Source organism: Stegastes partitus, unplaced genomic scaffold (assembly GCF_000690725.1).
Source record: "Stegastes partitus isolate 25-593 unplaced genomic scaffold, Stegastes_partitus-1.0.2 Scaffold334, whole genome shotgun sequence".
NCBI classification, from domain to species: domain Eukaryota; kingdom Metazoa; phylum Chordata; class Actinopteri; family Pomacentridae; genus Stegastes; species Stegastes partitus.
Window position 1 is genome coordinate 56,625 of NW_007578065.1, and position 19,596 is coordinate 76,220.

General features: G+C 40.7%; 2 protein-coding genes across 4 annotated transcripts; both read right to left on the reverse strand.

The window, feature by feature from the left end:
• Positions 1 to 807: 807 nt before the first annotated feature.
• Positions 808 to 13,198, reverse strand: trpc4apa (transient receptor potential cation channel, subfamily C, member 4 associated protein a). Its single transcript, XM_008283943.1, has 18 exons — positions 13,073 to 13,198; positions 10,413 to 10,541; positions 9,664 to 9,780; positions 9,451 to 9,508; positions 9,261 to 9,316; positions 8,938 to 9,066; positions 8,096 to 8,297; positions 7,803 to 7,988; positions 7,565 to 7,707; positions 7,352 to 7,483; positions 5,980 to 6,038; positions 5,704 to 5,889; positions 4,586 to 4,676; positions 4,319 to 4,459; positions 4,101 to 4,212; positions 3,674 to 3,786; positions 3,240 to 3,446; positions 808 to 2,015 (listed from the first exon to the last, which is right to left on the reverse strand). Exons 1-18 carry the CDS (start codon positions 13,196 to 13,198, stop codon positions 1,878 to 1,880), a joined length of 2,325 nt encoding a protein of 774 aa, XP_008282165.1. The 3' UTR covers positions 808 to 1,877.
• Positions 13,199 to 15,475: 2,277 nt separating this feature from the next.
• On the reverse strand, positions 15,476 to 19,370 carry LOC103358827 (src-like-adapter 2). 3 transcript variants are annotated; one of them, XM_008283948.1, is made up of 8 exons: positions 19,065 to 19,370; positions 18,458 to 18,560; positions 18,271 to 18,370; positions 18,090 to 18,179; positions 17,614 to 17,717; positions 16,732 to 16,881; positions 16,515 to 16,644; positions 15,476 to 16,043 (listed from the first exon to the last, which is right to left on the reverse strand). In XM_008283948.1, exons 2-8 carry the CDS (start codon positions 18,528 to 18,530, stop codon positions 15,920 to 15,922), a joined length of 771 nt encoding a protein of 256 aa, XP_008282170.1. In that variant the 5' UTR covers positions 18,531 to 18,560; positions 19,065 to 19,370; the 3' UTR covers positions 15,476 to 15,919. The 3 variants fall into 3 exon arrangements, with proteins under 3 accessions (XP_008282170.1, XP_008282169.1, XP_008282171.1); XM_008283947.1 differs by having other exon boundaries at positions 18,458 to 18,566; XM_008283949.1 differs by having other exon boundaries at positions 18,090 to 18,176; positions 18,458 to 18,566; positions 19,065 to 19,368.
• Positions 19,371 to 19,596: the final 226 nt, after the last annotated feature.

Here is a 19,596-nt window from a genome sequence, read left to right on the forward strand (position 1 = left end):
GTGATGAGAACACATAGTCAGTACTAAAGAACACCGTTGCAGAAGAATCCTGCCTCAAATCATATTGTGTTTTCTTGGGCATTCGACAAAGAAAACTAAGAATCTATAAGAGAAGCACTTGTTGTGTACTTGCGTTAATGTCACTGCAAAGCACAAAAGATGAACTAATTCAAAGTATGTGCACACCCATCAAGAGATTTAAGACATGCTGAATGAAAGCTAGAAAACAATCCTAGTTAATTAGCTTTAAAGCAAATAAAAGGCTTCAAACATGTAAAGAACGTGTTTGTTTGCATCCCAAGGCGGCATAGCACAAGTAACTCATGGCATCAGGGGCCAACTGTAGAAATGCCCTTATACATTCACATGAACTATGACTCATGACATGCTGGGAGTAAATCTGTACACTTGTCATCAGAAGTGGTTTGATCTGTACGGTGTCAGGACAACATATGAGGTAGCTGATTCCTTTGTACTTATCTCAGGTTCACACTGTGTAATTTAAGACACCAAATTATCTGTTCAGCTCTGCATCTGCCGCTTCAATTAAAACAGCAGCACGTTCAGGCTGTAGACATCTTTAACAGAGCCGGACTTCTTCTCAATCTGAGCTAAAGATCAACTTGTGCCATGCAAAGAGAGCCATCGAATAGAAAGATTGTCATTCTCAGCTTGTGGCCAAAGATTGTGAAAAATGGCAGATAACCAGATGAAGTGGTGGACTTTCAATCCAAAGCTGATGATGTTGGGCTGAAGGCTAAGTCACGTAAAACCAACTCTGTGCGGGGTGGAACAAAAAGTCTTGTCTTAACACTAACGCCTGCATAGTTTATTCTCTTCCCAAAGCATCTTTCACAACATGGATACAAATTCTTTTACAGAATGAAGATGTTTTTAATGAACAAATGTGTTAAAATATAATAAACAATAAAAACAATTCATCTGTGCAATGTTTTATTCTACAGTTTAACCAGAGCTAAAAGCCATTGTTTTCAACAAGACAAGAGTCAATCAATAAAAATAACCTGGAAAGAAGACGAGTCCCTGGGTGAAGCTTCTGAAGCCACAACAGAATGGATGGTTTTAGGTGAGAGGAACCCCGTGTGATATGTAGAACATGTCAGCCGGCCCTCAACTTACCTAAATGTGCTGAGTAGAGCCAGAAAGCACCATCAACAATAGCCACCTAACAAAATAGACCCACAGACAGGTTAAATGAAAATGCTCTTTTGAGAAGACCCCCTGCAAAAAAAAAAACTCCAATATCATCAGTTTCCCCCACAGTTCAGGCAGTGGAGTGGCATGGAGTCAACAGAGAGCGTGAAGGTAGTGCGAGAGTGAGGCTGGTGACTCCTGGCAGCCCTGTGACACACCACCAACCTGCACATCTGGGTGAAAGCTCAATCTGTGGTCATTTCCAAACCAAGTCCACGTGAAAAGAATCTTTTTTTCTAACATAATTTGTTGAATCATACATATTTTTTTTCATAGAATTTTGTATAGGTTATATAAAAGGCTCTATTTGAATTTCACCTAAAGCAAACAACCAATGCAGGTGTCATTTTCCGAGGTCCTTTAATTGTCCGCTATACCATGTGGCCAATCTGGGGTGGGCTTACAGGTTTTTTTCTCCTCTTCCTTTGATAACTTAGTGAGAAGACAACAGCCAGGCAAATTCCGTATGTGCTCACATCTGTGATGACAGCCTCCATGCGAAGGTGCAGACAGCAGACAGGTGAGTCTTTACATCCAGAACGCAGTCACAAAGCGCCTGGACGGCTCGGCTCAGGGGAGTCATCACCAGCTTTAGGTGTCCATGCTCCCTGTGACCGTTGGCCCCATCCCATCCCCAGCACACTGAGTGCACACACTGGAGGTCAATCTTCCAGCAGGTCTCTGTCCAGATCCATGAAGGGCTCATCGATGTAGCTCGCTATGGCACACAGAGAAGTCCTGTCTGAGCCCAGCAGCACTGACACCGTCTCCTTCCAGTAGCTGAAGGGGATACAGGAGCTCTGAGAGTAGGGGAACCAAACAGAAAGTAGAGGAATAAAACTTGTTCTATTTGCGACTGTTAACTGCCCAGTGAGCCTGTTTATGTAGGGGACAGACTGGGAAGAGTTTCACCAGTTTGTATCCATAATGGGGAAATCAAAATGTCTTTATCTTTACATGTGCCAAAAAATAATGTGATAACAGTCGGGCTATTAAACTTGGCCCTGATTGACTTTCATCACTAGGGGGCAGCAGAACGAGCAAAAACACTGAAATTAGTATATTCAGTTGTTGACAAAGCACTGCCTATTCACACATCCTGCAGACATTGGTACACTCAGCTGGTGAATGTAGGTCATATGTTCACTCTCCTTTTGGCTGTGTTGTAGTCCTACTCATTCCCTTAGAGAAATAACTGATGCTTAAGCTGTTAAATGCTCCTTACAGTAATCAGCTAGCCACTAACTTTGTCTGTGTGCTGTTTGGTGCTGAGCAGGGTGTGTTTAGTTGATTTAACAGTGATTTCTCAGTGGCACAGCAAAACAAAAGTAAAGTTATGTGGAAAGTCACTATAGACCAGCCCCTTTATGTTGCAAGCATCAGGACAAGTACATTAGTGTCTTTTTTCTTTCAAGAGGCAGAATGATTTGGGAAACTGGAAGGAATTAGCAATGTGATTGAAATTAGATCATTGTTTCCACAGCCAATCGTGCTTACGATTGCGACTGCTTTAAGGGTGCTTTAGAAGGTATTTGTGGCACTTTACAATGTTTAGCAGGGAGAAAGGAAATCTCTTTTAAGATGTGAATCATGGCCAAAGCACCAATATTAGTTTCCTTCAATGAAAAAAGATGTACAATTTTTTAAATTCCTGAAGGAATGCAAGACACAGTCTAATGAGAACACAACTCATGCATTTCTACAATGAGCTGTGCCTTGGAATTTTTCTTTTCATTTGAAGCCTTGCTGCCTAAACTGGTTGTGAACACCTGTGTTTCAGCCCTGTCATGCTTGCACTGCTGAGACACAGCACAAGTCTTCTTTTTACCAGCGTGCAAGCATGTGATTTTTCTTGTGGAATGTTTTGAATGTGTGACCAAAAAAAAAAAAAAAAGCCACTGAACAAAAACAACGGACACTGAGAAGAACTTCTCACTTGCTGCTTGTGTAACGCAGCTGATACAGACTCTGAAAATGAAGATATTTACTGATGCTTTGTGCAGAAACAAGTGACGGCTACTCACATTCTCCAGACAGGTGCTGTCTTTGTCCTTGTTGAGGTAGTGGCGCTGCCAGAAGCGCAGTAGATTGTGGAAGTTGTTGAGCAGGCAGCCTGGGTACTTTTCAGCATACTCCTTCTCCCGCAGGGCGTTGAGGTAGAAGGGCAGTTTAGCCTTTCTTCTGGCCAGCATCAAGATCACCAAACTGGTGTTTAAACAGCTCACATTCTCCTGCATGACAAAAGGATGGAAAACACAAAGAAACAGTTCAGTGACCAACTATTTTGCCCCACAATTAAAATTTATCTAAAACGCTAACGTGATCTATCTGATGTTATTTTAGGTGTACATTAAAATAGACTTTAATTTATTCAGCTAAAAAACTGGTCTGACACTTCCTTATTGTTGAAGTGCATGAGTTTCTCTGAAAATGAAGCAAAGAGAAAATGAAACAAGACCTGTGTGAGAGTCTGCACGTTGATGATGTTGATCAGTCGGAAGAGGAAGGACAGCCTGTTCTCAACTCTGGCCATGTAGGACAGCAGGCAGCACTCAGAGAGTACTTCCACCACTGTGGGACAAACAGATCACCAAAATCATTACAAAAAGAGAACTTAAACTTGGACTTAAAACGATCTGAAGATACCAATGAAAGTATTTAACACGTCAACTCTGATGCAGTTTGCAGATATCTTGTGTCACTTCTGGAAGACAGTGTTTTGTGGTTAATCATTTGCACAAACTGGAATATTTTACCATCTGACAAAATGTTCTTTTTTTTTGGTAAACATATGCTTTGACAAAATAAAACCCCTACATGTCTAAACTAAACACCTTAAATGTTTAATACTGCACTAGTCAACATCCATGTCCATCCCTGTTTACCTTTGACATCTTCAGTCTGGCTCTCAAAGCGGTCCAATGAAAGGACGATGCAGCGCACCAGCATGTTAGAGTCAACCAGAGAACTGTTGATCTGCGTCAGGAAGGTCTGAAACTAAAAAAAGCAAAATCAAACTACATCATTAGCCTTTAAAACTTTGTTGTAAAAGGCCAGCAGATACAATACAATTTTATAAGGCACATAAAGTGAACAATTCTACCTTCTCTGGAGTGTTGACATATTTGTTGAATCTCTTGAAGGCATCAATGTTGAACTTCATGAGCTCTCCAAGCAGATCGAAGTAGCTCTGAAGGACATCTCGAGACGTACAACCACTGTCTATGATGCAGAACAGGATGTGCTGTCGAGGGATGGAAGCAGAAAGCCAGTAGTCAATCGTATAAGAAAATTATTGTACAGATCTGTGCACTGTGAATGTTTCTTCATGGATGTTGCGAGAAACAATCTGAGGCAGTAGTAGTTTTACCTCTAGCAGTCCCCTCTTCAGCAGGAACATTTGGTCTGCATAGGATGTGGCTCCTCTGAGAAAACTTTCCACTGCTCTTGCCTGCCAGAATCTATATATACACACACAAAACAGAAACAATCAGCAAAGAAACAGACCTAGACAGACAAATCTTAAGAAATCTTTGTAGAAATTTCCTCCATCTGAATTCTGACAAAGTGAGGTCCTTGTGACTGACATCCATTTTTTTTTTTTGAAAGGAAGTCAGTTGATGTTTTGACCCCTCACTAACAACAGCAAGACCGGCTCTAAAAAATCTTGGGTTTTCTTTTTGACCAACAATTTAACTTTGAACCTCGTACTACCACGTCATGCTGTCTTTTTCTTTCAGTTAAAAGCATTGCAAAAATCAAATCTGACCAACACGTGAAACATCTAGTACATGCCTTATTCTTTTCCTGTTTAGACTAGTGTAACTCCCTCTTTACCAGCATTATTCCAGCCTCTCAATCCCTTCTTCACTTAGTCCAAAATGCAGCAACGAGGCAGAAAAAAGCAGTTGTCTGTCCCTGTCTTGCTTCCCTTCATCTGCTTCCAGTAAAACATTGAATCGCCTATAAAATTTCAATTACATACAAGGCGTTGTATGGTCTGGCCTCTGCATATATATGCTAGTTGTTCAATCTGTATTTTCGGTGGTGTTACTCTCCAATCATCTGATCTAAGTATTTTTAGCTGTTCACCAGTCCTATTTTAAATCCATTTTTAATGCTTTTGTGGTTGTAGCTCCACAACTTTAGAACAGTCTTGCCCATTCCATCAGATCCGCTGAATCTGTGGTTTGCTTTGCAGAAAACTAACATCTACTGATTAGCCTTTCTTATCAACACTCCTTACTGAACTGAATGTCTATGTATCCTGATTTAATTTGTTGTATTTAAAGATGAGTATTTTACGCTAGATGTAAAATATTATGCAACAGTGTGCTTTAGAAAGTGCTATACAATTTAAAATCCTTATCATAGATATAAAAACAGCAGAGACAATGGTGCTGCAATATGGGGATGTCTGACTACTAAAAGACAGCTGACACTTTAAATGAACAACTTCATCTTGATCATGTTCTACATGTTGCTAACCTGAAAGAGGAATCCGGAGGCTCCCTCTTCATGACCGTAAGAAGGCGCGTGAGGAGGCCCTTCTTCCCATCGCACACTAGACTTCTGTCTGTGTTGACCAGTGCTTCCACCTCCGGGATGTTAGCCTTCATGGATATGGCACTCAGTTCATTCAGCTCCTGGCTATTCAGGAGGAGGTACTTGTTTCTGAGAGACAGAAATATATTTAAGAAAATACATACAAACATAAGCTTAAAGGACACGTCAGACCAAAAGTAAGCGAAAAGAGCTACTTACTCATGGTGATCACTGAAACTCTGAAGTAGCCGTAAGAACTGGATTTTGAAGGATATTTCCTGTATGATAACAAAGAGTGTCATTGATGAAATTTAAAAGCTTAGTTTAATTATTTAGTGTCTATTTGTTAAAGAGCAACTTTCAGGTTGGTGAGGACAGTGACGGAAAATTAAGCAAAAACTATCAATAAGAATAATGTCACAATAAGAAATCTGAACAGCAGTTTGGATGCTGAAGAGCTTGAAAATTTGTATTCATATGCATATGACATGCCACAGTATTAATTATGAGCCAAGAAACCGAGAAGGGTGAGAAGAAATAACAGCTATCAGGGAGAAATTAAAAAGTAATGTGAAGAAAATCAGTGGGGAGCAGATCAGGAGTCTTGGTGGGTGACTGATGTATGATAATGTTAGCTAACGCTGTGTAACATCTCAGAACTGTAAGTTATCTATCACATATCCTTCTACAACACAACTGGAACTGGTCGTTTCGTACTGGAGAAGTGATAGTTAAAACAGAAACTTGCACTTAGAGATCAGTTGATAGCCGCTTTAACATAAATCAGCACTTTTACGGTGCCACACGAGACAGAAGTAGGAGTGAGCTGAACATTTTTTTTGAAAGTCTGCAGCCTTAAAAGACACCTACAGTGCAGAGTTGACATTTTCATAGAGCTGACTCCCTGACAGATCTGTGAATGTTGCCACCACTGCTTCCAGTACCAGAAGCTGCAGCTGATGGAAGTGAAACCTCTACGTGCATCATGGGAAACTTCACCAACTATCAGTCTCACACATACCGACTGATTCTCATCTTGAACTCTCCTTTCCTGATTCCATTATCTCAACTAACATAATCCTCCAGTCTAAAATGAGCACTGAGCACAGCCATGTTTTGCATTACAGATGCAGCAGTAAAGTCCCCACTCTTCACCCATGCAAAACTGGCCAAGGCATGTAACTAACTTTGCAATTAGGAAAAGTGTGGGCTCAGGGTCCTGGTATACTGGAGTCTACTCATCACACATAAACACAGTAAATTAAGATGATGAAAAATTCTGAAACGCAAAGTGATTCGTAAAAAATAACTACTTTCTAAATCACAGCCGCTGAGATTCACTACTGCCCACTAGTGCAGAGTGCACTGAAGCAGACAACTCCCTTATGTGATATAATGTGATTGTGGGGGAAAGTGCTTTAAAGAACTTTTTTTTCTTAATATCTGTCTTTATGTCTAATAAAACATTAAAAAAAACACTGCACATACTTTCTAAACTATCATTCACTTGAAATATTAAGTAGATATTTAGTAAAAAGAAAATTCAGCCTGCAAGTTGCTCTTTAAAGACTATTTGGTTAATTGTTCATACTGGACTACAGTCGCAGTTCTCATTCTGGCCGTGCACCACGTGATTTGAAGCTGTGTATTTCCTCCAGATCAGCTTGTCAAACAGGTTGTTGAGCCCTGGGATGAGACGGAACTCAGCCAGCATCTTGTGGACCTGTGAGGAGACACAATACAGGGGTCAGTGGAAAAACTCGGTCGGCACCCCAGCTCAACCCAAAAGGAGGGAGGAGAGTACCTGGTTCCTCTGTCGGCCCATAAGAAGAACACAGAGCACATAGAGCACTTCCACTTTGTACATGATCTCATGGACGATCTTCATGGACTGAGGCAGTCGATGTCTCAGAGGGCTGGTGGCCAGAGAGCTCTCATCTGATGACTCTGAAGGTGAGAGAAAAAAAAAATCCAAAACATCTCAGTCAAAGTTCAAAGGATTTAGGCAAGGCGAGGAAGCGTCGTCACTAGTGGCATCTCACCTGTGCTGCTTTGTTCAGCCTCCTCAGTAGCCATCTGCATGAGGGCGTCCAGCACCAGAGCATTATCCAGCCATGTGTACCAGTCCTCCAGCTCCTGCAGGAAGTTAGCTCCTGTGGCTTCAGACACCTTTCTAGTGGCCAGCTTACACAGCCGCTCAATGAAACCAGGGATGTTCAGCAGAGTTACTGTTGGAAAGCAATGTTCAGAGTTCAGCTACTGATCCATTGTTCTGCAATGGCACCCGATTAAAATACGTAGCAGGTTTGAGCTCTGTACATTGAAGACAACCTACCCTGGTTGACCTCTGCTCGTGAGGGACTAGCATTGCGCTTCTGCTGAGCATTTTTGGCCAACAGGGTGTGCTTGTCATCATTTCCTACATCAGGTTCGGAGATTGTGACAGACAGGATGCGACAGAAGTTGGCCAGTTGTTGCTGGTCAAAGCTTTGGACCAGGCCTGACAGGTTGGGGATGCCCTCTAACTGGATCATCTCCTGTAAAGTGCAAACAGACTCACTGTTACCAAATGCAGACAGAACACTGCTGCGCACCATTTTCACAAGTAAACAGTATCAATCCTGACTGAATTTGAATTACTTAAATAGATTCATGGATAAAAACAAACATAACTCAATTATGTCTTTTCATTTTCAAAACTAGCAACAAACCGCATAATAAATACTGGGTCAACTGTGACCTTTGTAAATGTTTTCTCACTTCCCATTTGTAGCAATTGCTCATCATGTATGCTATTTTTGGTGATTTACCTGTCATAATTACTTAAAAGAAACACTCTCAGGAGAATCTACAAAGCCTCCACATGTGGGAACCACAACACACTGATGGAATCACATGATTGCAGCATTTGGAAGACTTAGTGACATGATCAAACTTACAAATAACTATGAACACTACAGAGTTGTGCAGCTTGCCAAATAATCTGGAGCATCAGATAAAGAGACATTTTGCAATATAAAGTTAACTGCACAGCAAAGATTTAAAGGTTCTTACATGCACAGAAAGCATATGATCAACTTTGTAATGAAAGGAACAGGAGTACATGAAACTATTCATTTTAAAATAAGCAGTGTTTGCATTCTCATGCTGAAGACTTAATCTAAGTTTAACCCTGACCTTCTTAACTCCAAGAATATCTTCAATCAGGGTAGCAGTCTGTAGGAAGGTTTTCTTGTTTGTCATCAGAGTGAAGAGAAACAGCACAAAGTCATCCCTCGCTGCCAGGCTCTTTGTGACCCCCTCCGTCTATGAATGAAAAGATGAAATTTTGCATGTTCATAGTCCTGTCCGTTTAAATAATCCTGTTTTGAAACAATACCACGACAAAAACAAACTGAACAGAAAATATGTCCAGTTATACACATCTGTTAAAAGTGAAGCAAGGTATGATGCACCTCTGACCTTTTCTGGTACGTAAAAAAACGTAATAGGATACTTACACATATACAACAGTTGTAGAGAACACTAAGGCAGTCTTTGACCAAGTCATCATTCACTGTTGTAACAGAAGCACAGATGTTGGGCTGTTTCAGTATCATGGAAATCTAATAAATTGATATTATGCTGTAGAAATATGTCAACTTCCCAAAAAGAAAATACATGGATGGATGTGATTTTAGTTTTACTTACGTTTGGGTTTTTTCTTCTGCATAGTTAGTGTAGGTCTCATCAGGATCTCCACAAGCAGCTTTGCAGAAAAATGAAAATAAGAAAATGAGCAATCAAAACTGTTATATCTTTAGTATCTCATTCTGACTTGTACTACACATGACAACTGATTCTTCAGAGGTAACAAACTTCAGTGCATCTTAATCCAATAATAACAAAGGCACTATAACTTACATCAACTCCACCAAAGAGGTCAAAGGTGTACGTGTTGGGGAAGGTGGATTCCTGAGCGGTCTTCCTGTCCTCTGTGACAAAGGACATGGCCTCCATGGAGAGCTGGGAAGATAAAACCTGACAAAGAGCATTGTTCACATGTTATTCTAGGTTCCAAAATTAAACATTCAGCAGTAAGTGGCTAAAACCAGTAATTGCCCAGCCTCACACTGTGGCTGCACTGAACATGTAAAATATGTGGATCATTTGTGGACTGCAACACTGCGCTTCCATTACAATCAATAAAACTGACTAAGCCAGGCATTGAGCAGCATGTGGTGCACATGCGTCACGCAGGTCCGCTCTGCAAACGTAAAAAATAGACCAGTCTTCTATTTATATTTTTACACAAAGTGTTTGCAGAAATGGGTCATAAACTGTCTATTTACTTGTAAAAAGTAAACTATGAATATACAGTAAATAACTACACTGTATCAGGAGTCTTGCCAGTAGCACCTTCATCCCATATATGGCCAACTCTGTAAATGGTAACTTTCCCAACTTAAGGTTTTCACAGTGCTGTGCTGAGTCCCAAAAATGAAAACTGAATTTCAAAACAAAAGCTCACCCCACTTTTTGCCTGTACATGTGTTACAGGTGTGGCCAATAAAATTAAACTTTCACACAGCACATTCCCCCTGCATATGCTGCGTTTTCAATGTTGTCACTGTTGGATGTAGATGTTGGACTGGCGTGCACTGTGTGACTACCTTAAGAAAGCTGTGGGCATGGGAGAGGTCACTGTTGGGATGGCTGCTCTCATAGAGCTTCTGCAGCAGAGTAGGGATGCCATGCCATTTAGCGCGTTTATCTCTCTCCTGGAGCAGGCCTCCTGGGAGCTACGACACAAACAGAGGCAACTTTAAAATAGTGCAACATACACAGTAAAAATGCACAGATATTTGTTTAAAGTCTACACAGGGTTTGAGGGTTTATAATGTTATTTTAGTACGTTTCACACGGAGGAAAGCACAGCGTGATTCACAGTAAACTTTATGTATGAAACATATGCATATTTGGTCTTTCAAATATAAATATTTAACACATGAAAACCACAGACTAAGATAAGTGTTCTTCCCAAGAATGATGAGGACAACTTCTACGTCGAACAGATAAGGGTCAAGATTATATAAAGACTGTTAACCTTCTATTAAATGAGACTGGAGGGCAACGTCTTAAGTCATTTAACAGACTGCAGCAAGAGAATAGAAACTGAAAGCAAATTCAGAACATTTTATCCCTGAAATAATTAAGAGCATTGGGCAAGAGAGTCACAGCCTGCCTGGCACACAGTCATTAAAACGAAACTGTACAGAGTAGCACAAGATGCACAGAATCCTAAAGCTCACCCTACTGCATATGGGATGCCAGGACTGCTGAGTTTAGTTCTTCTTTTTTGGATAAAACCCTCATGGGACTTTCCAAATTTAGTTTTTTGGCACAGTCACAGAAGAAAACATTCTCTACACTTACCTACACTATTTTTTGATTTTAGTAAGTAATTAATACATGGACTGTTAGGTTGTTAGAACAATTCTTAGTTGATAAACTTTTGGCATTTACGCCTAAAAACTAATGTTTTTACTTTTTTGTAAAGGACAAGCATTTTGTAAAATGTGAATTTTTATTTCCTCTATACAGCATAATAACAGAGAAAAAGTCTCATCTTCTTACTGGGGGATGAACAATCAAATAGTAATCTGTTTTAGTAAGCAATCCACCAGAAAAAACAACCGAAAAGTTAGGTCCTTATCATTACATCAATAACAATAAGTCTAAAAATACTGATATCCACTGCATCTCATGCTCACATGAACAGTTTTAACTGGTTGATTGCTTGAACATGTTGCCTCTGATCTGAAGCTTGTATATGTTTTTAACCTGTAAAACTGCCTCTCTTCTACTGTTGTCATGTTATTGTCCAATGTATTTTTTGTTTCGTTTGTTTATCTTTTGTTTTTTTATTCTTATTACTTTTGATCATTTCAAAAGCCTCATGTGGACAAGTGTTGTGAATTAGCACATGTGCTAAAACACTCAAACAATGCATCTGGTTTGTCCAATGCAACTGTGATGTCCACATCAAATAAACAATAAACACATAAATCTCTGTGTGTACTCGAAGTAAGCTGATGACCAGTTCTTCTGAAAGTCTGTTAACTTCACAAACCTTATAATAAGATGTGCTGTGTCAGCAGCAATGACAGTATGTTTTGAAAATGATTCTGATTGTAGCGGTACAATCAGACCCTGACCAATGAGAGAACACGTCTCTAAGCTGACATTTTCAGGGTTATCAGGGAAGCTGTCAGCAAATGTCAAATATATTTTGTGTTTTCAAGCACGTCTCTTCATTTTAAAGGTTTGATTGTCACTACTGAGAAGCGCTACGTTCCCCTGAAAACTGCAGTTTAGCAAGAAAGGTAACGGCACGACAGGAAAACGTGCAGAAATATTGCATAAGCAAAACGAATAAGTGCTTTACCGGCTTTGTAATCAAACGATTTAGGTCAGGGGCTGAACAGGGAAGAAAGTGAAACAGACAAAACAGCGGCGGAATGACTAAAAAATCCCCGGACAGGTGTGATGTTCACGAGCAGCAGCACAGAGAAGAATCAAAACAGTTGACGTAAACTGTCGCTAACGTTCTGCCCAAACTAGCTCTACGGTCGCATTCTTCAAAGTTACAAATGTCGTGTAAACGGTTGCTTGCGTGAAAGCAAAAATAAACTTGCTAACGTTAACTTGCTCAAACAGCTGTTGTGGCGTATCCATTTATGGAAACGATAGTTATTGTGGTTAGTGTGTCGTTACGTAATCACCTGAGCTGTTCAGCTGGCTTAGCTAGCTAGCTGACGTTACCCCGTTAGCTCACGTTAGCAAACGTTCCTGTCGTTGATTGTGACATTTAAGCATTTCCTAAATTAAAATGCCGACCCTCTAGTAACGCTGACACCACGATGCCAAAAAGAGACAACAATAGTCCGACAAAGTTTGGCTCCGACAATTTTATATCGTAGTCAAGCTGGCCTATAATGCTAAGCTAACGAGAAGCTAACAACAAAAGACCCACTCGGAGCGGAGCTTTCTTCAAACACTTGCTGTAGTGATAGCGTTATTTTGGCTTGTCAGCGAGCAAACATTGTTCTCCAGAAAGCCGCTGTCTAAAGATTTAAGCAGTGTGTTGCAGAAACACCCCGTTGTGTCTCAGCTAGTCGTGAAGCCGAAGCTGACAGGAGCGACTGCATCTCCAGTGAAGTCTCCAGGACAACGTCTTCATTTTCAGGCATGATTCCAAGCGCAAGTCCCTGGTCTCGGTCGACCAACTTTCGGGTGTCCTAACTGTCGAAACAGGCGTCGTTTCTCTTACCTGTGTCCCTCGGCTGAAACCCTGCCCAGTAATTTTACTGGCCGTGAACTTTGTGACGATATTGCTGCTGCAATTTCTTCGTTTTCCTCCAGTACAAGGGGACTCGGACCCCAGAAGCGTCGCCATTATTTCTTCTTCCTGAACTGAGCTGTTCGGGCAGGAAGAGGAAGGCTTTGATGAATTATTGGACGTAATTAAGCGGCATCTGCTGGCAGAGACGCTGCAACACACCGCGGAGAGCCAGCAGCTGACTGTGGGTCAATCCGTGTCAGAACACACACAATCCAGGAAATGTGTTGCTGCACGATTTCAGATTGTAGTTTTTTAAAAATGTGTTCATTTTAATGTGTTCATTGGGCCCAAAAATTAAACAATGTAAAGCATTTTCTTAGAATTGTGAGAATTTCAACTCTCACAACAACTAGGAAATTTCGTGAACAAAATTGTTTCCAGCAGATCCAACAGCAGTGGCAAAAAATTTTAAATATAGGGGGAAAAAATGCAATATTTTCCAACAATCGTGGTACTGATGTCACAGAAGAACACCTTTGCACTTGACAGACTGAAAACAAACAAACAGAAAAATCCTCCTACCTCCCACACAGCCTGCCATTGACATCAATACCCTGTCACACTTGAGCTTGTTCTGTGGCACTTATCTAGATTGTGTTCTCCTGACTAGATCCTTGCTTGTGTTGTTTCTGCTCTCAGATGTACATCCCTTTGGATAAAAGCGTCTGCTAAGTTAAATTGTAGAACTGTATGAGGTTCCTGTAGGTGTATACATATTTGGATTTATCTAAATTTCCTACTAAAAAAATGAGATTTTGGATGACATTCATCACCAACCTTTGAGGCCTCTACAATTTGGTTTGTGGCAAATATGGCAAAAAATGAATGAATGTGAGTGTGCTTGGTTGTCTGTCTCTAAGTGTAGCTCTGTGATAGACTGGTGACCTGTCCAGGGTGTCCCCTGCCTTCACCCTAAGTCAGCTGGGAGAGACTCCAGGCCCCCCATGACCCTAGTGAGGATTAAGCGGTGTGCAGATAATGGATGGATGGATGGATTTTAACTGCTAAAATGGTGATTTGGACCCATTCATAGGACCACAAAAAACTGATGTGCAAAGGTTTCAAAGCCTCCATCTAATTATATCTGTGCCACTAGTACATATTCTGTTGCCCACACCAGCTCTGGCTCCAATGAGGAGGCAAAGAGAACACAAACTTAACATTAACATTGACTTTTAAAAATATCCTAATCTCCAAATAAAAGAAATGTAAATCTACTGAGAAATGATATCGCTTTTGAATTGTTTTCTTTTGTTGCTTTTAGTTCAGTATTGATCTCCAGATTCACTTGTCTTGTTATAGCACTTGCCATGATGTGATTCAATAAATAGGAGCTTTATCATGATGTGTGTTTAATTATCATGAGTTTCCCTGTTCAGTGTTTTTTTTTTTTTTCAAGTATGTGATGTGACATTTGGAGTTGAAAAATGTTACACCAACATACCTTTGAATCACTTCTTCCTCAGATCAGGAAATATATTTCAATGCTATTTAACGATTAACAAGGCAGCTATCATCCAAGAAAACACCAGAAATAAAAATTGACTATACAGTGTTTAAGAGAGGAGCCGCCTTCTTACCTCGACAGGCACCTTATCCTGGTTTATACCCTCACAGTAATGCTGTCGTTTAAGCAGCAATAATGGCCAACAAAAGGGTTATATTAAGTGTTTTGTTTAAGCAGTACAGTTAATTAATCTTTGTATGAAATGATTTTTTTTTTACATACATAAAAAGGATATAATATTAAGTGTTCTATTAGGTACAGTTCAACACATCAGCTTCAAGTAAATTTCATTCAAACTTCAATCATTCCAAATTGGCTGAAATGTAAAAATGTAAAAAGGAACACATGTAGGTATAACTTTATATAACATACACACATAAGAGTTTTATTTTATTGACTAATTCTGATCTCGGTGTTTGTTTCATATTGTGGATTTGTCTACAACATCCTTAACTGAGAAAGTGCTTTTTACAGCATGAGAGGCCTTGGTTCAGTACATCTGTGATGCAGGTACTCAGCGTTGCACAACCTTTGATGACTTCAGCTATAATCCATTTCTTTGTGTCTCTGACCCTGAGGGAGGCGCAAGCTGGCATGCGATAATGCATTTTTTATTGTCTGTAGCCCTTTGAAATAAAGGTTCTTTACTGTTTATACTCACCTTAAAGACTTGGACCTGGATTTTTTTAAATGCTTTTTTCCCCTCCACCCTTCTTTATCTTTATTTCCTTTCATGAGCACCATTGGTTCAAGGTACACCAGCAACACTGCTTTTAATTTTCTCCTTTATGTATAAGGATAGTTTCAAGAAAATGCAGATTATATGTGTATGTTTTGCTCATTTACCACATAGCTAACATAGTTTATTGGATTCCAATAACAATACCACGACAGCAATCATATTACAATAAAATTGCAGCATAATCTTACATTCAAACTGTACGTATATATTCGATTATAAATTAAACATTCAAATCAGGTCAAATGAGAACAAATGTCTCTTTGACTTTCAGCTTTCGGCTCACACCTCCCCTGCGTGCCTCTTTGGACACACAACAACAGTCCTCACGCTGACACAGTCTGTCATATCTCTGAACAGTGTAGTGTCTGAGCCCTCCTGCTCCTCCAGGCCAGCCCACAAACATTACATTTGGGCGTACAGACGACCTCTTGCAGCGGCTCGCCCGGGCTGCAGCTGAGACGGGACAGTATCTGACTCCAGTCCATCTGTCTGACTTTGTTCTCTCAGACTGACCCACTGTGCTTCCTCAAGTGTCCCAGCTGTGACTGTTGTCGTCTGTCATCTGGAGGTAGGAGCTGATGGCCTCCCTCAGCCCCTCACTCACCAGAGAGTTGTCTGACTCTGTTCTCTTCCTCTTTAAGATCACTGACCTGGAGAGGACAGAAAAGGATTTGACTGAGTAAAGTGATTAGAATACCGGATGTACTACAATTAAGCTTTTGTCAAAATGTCCCTAACATGCATGCCCTGTTTGGAAAAATCTAAACCAGTGTGTAAACAGGGGCAGAAGTTGTTCCATATTAAATAGCTGAATCCGCTGAATCAACCTGAACATTCTGCTCTGCGTTAGTTACATACAGTCACACCTGGCACGTACCCAGTGCAACCACAGTCTTATCTGTTGGCATATCTGTCGATGTTTATACACTCCTCTCGCTAGTTTGCTCAGCACTCGGCACCACACATTACTGTAGAGTTTTTCGGACACAGTGTCAACAAAAACTGAAAATGATAAGCTTCACTAAGCTGCCTGGTGGTCATGTCGTTCTGCAAACTAAGCAATACAGTGACATCTTGTGGCTGTTGTGAGTAGAAGCAACGCCATAGAGAGTCGGCCACACCTGCTGATGTCCTTCCAGTTGATGGTGGGCCTCCTGATAGTTGTGGGAACAGGCCTGGCCTCTCGCTCGCTGTCAAAACCCTGGATGAAGCAAGGCACTGTCAGTCGACAGCACAATCCGTTTGCAGACTCTGTAAGAGGAAGCAGCGTCTTAGCGTCACTCTTTCAGGTTTTGGTGTGTCAAGGCGAGAAAAGAGGGTCACAACCTCACTACAAACCTGAGTAGTGTTCCACCAGCTGATGCAGGCAGGAGAATGTGAGTCCTGGAGATATGTAGAACCAGCCGTTTGGGAGGTGGGAGATGCGGTAGTGCTTCACAGAGTCCTGGTGTGAGTTGGATCTCCTCAGAATAGACAGTGAGTAGGAATCTGAAGAAAGAAGCAGCACACAGACGCAGCAGTTAGAATATGCTGGTCGTGCACAGTACTATTTATATTCATCACCCAGTCTTATTCAAGGCAAATGAAATAATTCCACTGATAGCCCTCACAATGTAATCTACTTTATTGTTTAAATAGCTCGTTTAACTAACAAACCCACCACATATAATAGTTACTGCTATGATGGGCTCAGGGGGGAAAGAGGTTTTCTGATCATTTGTCAGTTTAAACATTCAAACGTGAAATCACAGACTTAAAAAAATGCAATGTATGCACAACATATGTATGTAAATAGACCCTATGATGGATAAATTATGATATATTACATTGTTAGATTGTTAATATGGGTACATCAGTGCACGTTAGCATTTTAAAATTCAACTTTATAGTTGTGGCAATACTTTTGGAGGAGTAAATGTCAACAAGACAATTTTTGCTTTATGTTCTTAATGTTAAGGTTCAATCTTTATCTCAGTTAATAAATAAATGTATGTTGTAAATGATGAAAAGGAAAATTACATAATCTTGTCAAATAAGTGAATTGTAGTAAAAGTATGATCTCTGAAATGTAATGGAGCATAAAGCAGAAATGTTCAACCAAACTACAAGTACCTAAAAACTGCAATGCTTAAATGTAAATGTACATCGTCACTTAATGCCACAGGTTGGGTTTGGACTGAATCAGTCATGGTGTAATTTGAAATGAAAAACCTCTCTAACCTCTGCTTGTCTCTGACTCTCGGATCAAGAAGGCTCCAGTCTGGTTATTAGGATTCATGAGCAGCTCCACTGCCTTGTACCTGCTGATGCCTGTGAACAGCCACCTGAATAAAACAAAGATTCACACATTCAGAGCAGTGGCACAATAAGAAATAAAAGAGAGTCATGCTGACAAATGTGAAAACACATTTCGCAGTTGTTTTCGAGTCGGGAAAATCCACTGGAACAACATCAGAGCACATTCGCCACCGGAGGAGGACTGAAACTACAGGAGGCAGAGGCTGATGGTGTCACTGGAGAGTTTCAAACATCTGTCTCCACTGAGGTAAAGTTCACCTACACGGAGACCCCTCCTACTCCTCAGGGAACCCCCCTCCTTTCATTTCTTCTGCACTTCAGTACAACTCCTCTGCTTTCTCACACACAAAACAACGTGACAAAAAGTCTTGGCACATGTCTTCCTGACCTTAACTCACCTGTTGGTCACCTGGGCTGTGTAGTTTGTGGGGATGTAGCTCTCGCGGCCTGTTGTTGAGGATCTCACCATCATAAAATCGCCATCGCTGCTTGATAAAAACAAAAATAAGCAGTCATGACTAAACATCTTCCTTTAGTTGAGACCCCACAAGAAGATGAAACAGGAGCTTCAGCACTTACTCTGATACAATCGTTAGTCTTTCCCCGATGCACATGGTCAAATCTGTATGTCCAAATGATGGGTAGTTATGCAGAGATACAATCACGCTTTCCTGGATGTCTGCAGAGAGACAGGAGAAGATATTTCATGTTGTGTGTTCCTTGGTTTGATTGTATTTGTGTGGTAATGCCTTGGGATTGAACCTACCTGGTAGCTCAGATTCAGGTGCATTTTCAAGGATTGTTCGGTTTGAGTGACATCTAATGGGGCAGGTCCCCATGTTCTTTGGTTTCTTGTTTTAAAATGTCTGCTGTGGCTTAAAAAGAAGAAGAAAAAAGAACAGAAAGAGAATAAAAGGTAAGACGTGAGGCATAATTAGGAAATGATCTATATTAAATAGGTCTTCAATAACTAATTGTCCTTCTAGCTATCACATTATATGACTATAGCATCGGTTAAGCGGCTCACAGGTGCTGGATATTATTGTGCAACCAGGCAACAAAACCTAGATGATACAGGAAGGCGCCAAACCACAACAAGAGGCTTCAATATCCTGTGTTAAATTTCCACCTAGCATGCGTGAGAGGAATAAGGTCTACTTGCCATAAGAGCAGAAGAATTTAATTCTAATGATGCAGACGTGTTTTCCTCATTAACAGTAATAATTGTCTAGTTTATATAGTATGTTGCATCATCACTTCTGAGTGATGATAATTGTTATTTTATATGACAAAAGGCCATGTGTTTGCAATGTTATAGAGGCAAAAAGTCAAGTCATGGAAGAAAATTAAAGAAAAGCAAATAACTTACTCACCTCCTTCACTTCCTGTTTTAAAAACCAAGAAACAATTTTCTGCACAAGCAGTTAGATGGATTCCTCTCAGAGCAACAAGTAAATTCCAAGTCTTCTTGACAAAAAATGCTTGTCTGCATTCAGCATCCACCCATGTTGGGCTCGTCGTACATGTAAAAGCTCAGGTTTCCACTCAGGTCTGCTGATCAATCAGAGTGACTGTGTTCCCTCCTCTGATCTGTTCCCATCAGGGTTGCTGCAGCTGTTTATAGCGTTTATAGAGTGAAGAGGAGGCCTCCCGCGTGGCCTTTATGTGTGTCACCCAGCTGCAGCTTCCTGTGACGCTCAACGCTTTTACATCCTGACTCAGATCACGACGGGTTGAGCGTTCACATACAGGGCTGTTTTCAAGTGGAGCCAAAAGTGCATCACTTGTTTACGGAATGAACTGCACATCTACGTAAGCAGCACTTTATGTGCACATGTACATGCAACTTGTGATGCAGTGTTGTGGGTTGAAGTGGTGACTTCATGTCATGGTGACAGCAAATGT

What these genes read in the sequence shown, in the direction of transcription:
- trpc4apa (XM_008283943.1), bottom strand. Translation starts at nt 13,198, where the DNA reads ATGGCGACGCTTCTGGGGTCCGAGTCCCCTTGTACTGGAGGAAAACGA. An exon ending in TGGGCCGACAGAGGAACCAG is followed by an intron (nt 7,484 to 7,564) that starts GTACTCTCCTCC and finishes GTCTCCTCACAG; the next exon opens with GTCCACAAGATGCTGGCTGA. An exon ending in ACAGCACCTGTCTGGAGAAT is followed by an intron (nt 2,016 to 3,239) that starts GTGAGTAGCCGT and finishes CCCTACTCTCAG; the next exon opens with AGCTCCTGTATCCCCTTCAG.
- LOC103358827 (XM_008283948.1), bottom strand. Translation starts at nt 18,530, where the DNA reads ATGGGGACCTGCCCCATTAGATGTCACTCAAACCGAACAATCCTTGAA. An exon ending in ACCTGAATCTGAGCTACCAG is followed by an intron (nt 18,371 to 18,457) that starts GTAGGTTCAATC and finishes GTCTCTCTGCAG; the next exon opens with ACATCCAGGAAAGCGTGATT. An exon ending in AGAGTCAGAGACAAGCAGAG is followed by an intron (nt 16,882 to 17,613) that starts GTTAGAGAGGTT and finishes TTCTTTCTTCAG; the next exon opens with ATTCCTACTCACTGTCTATT.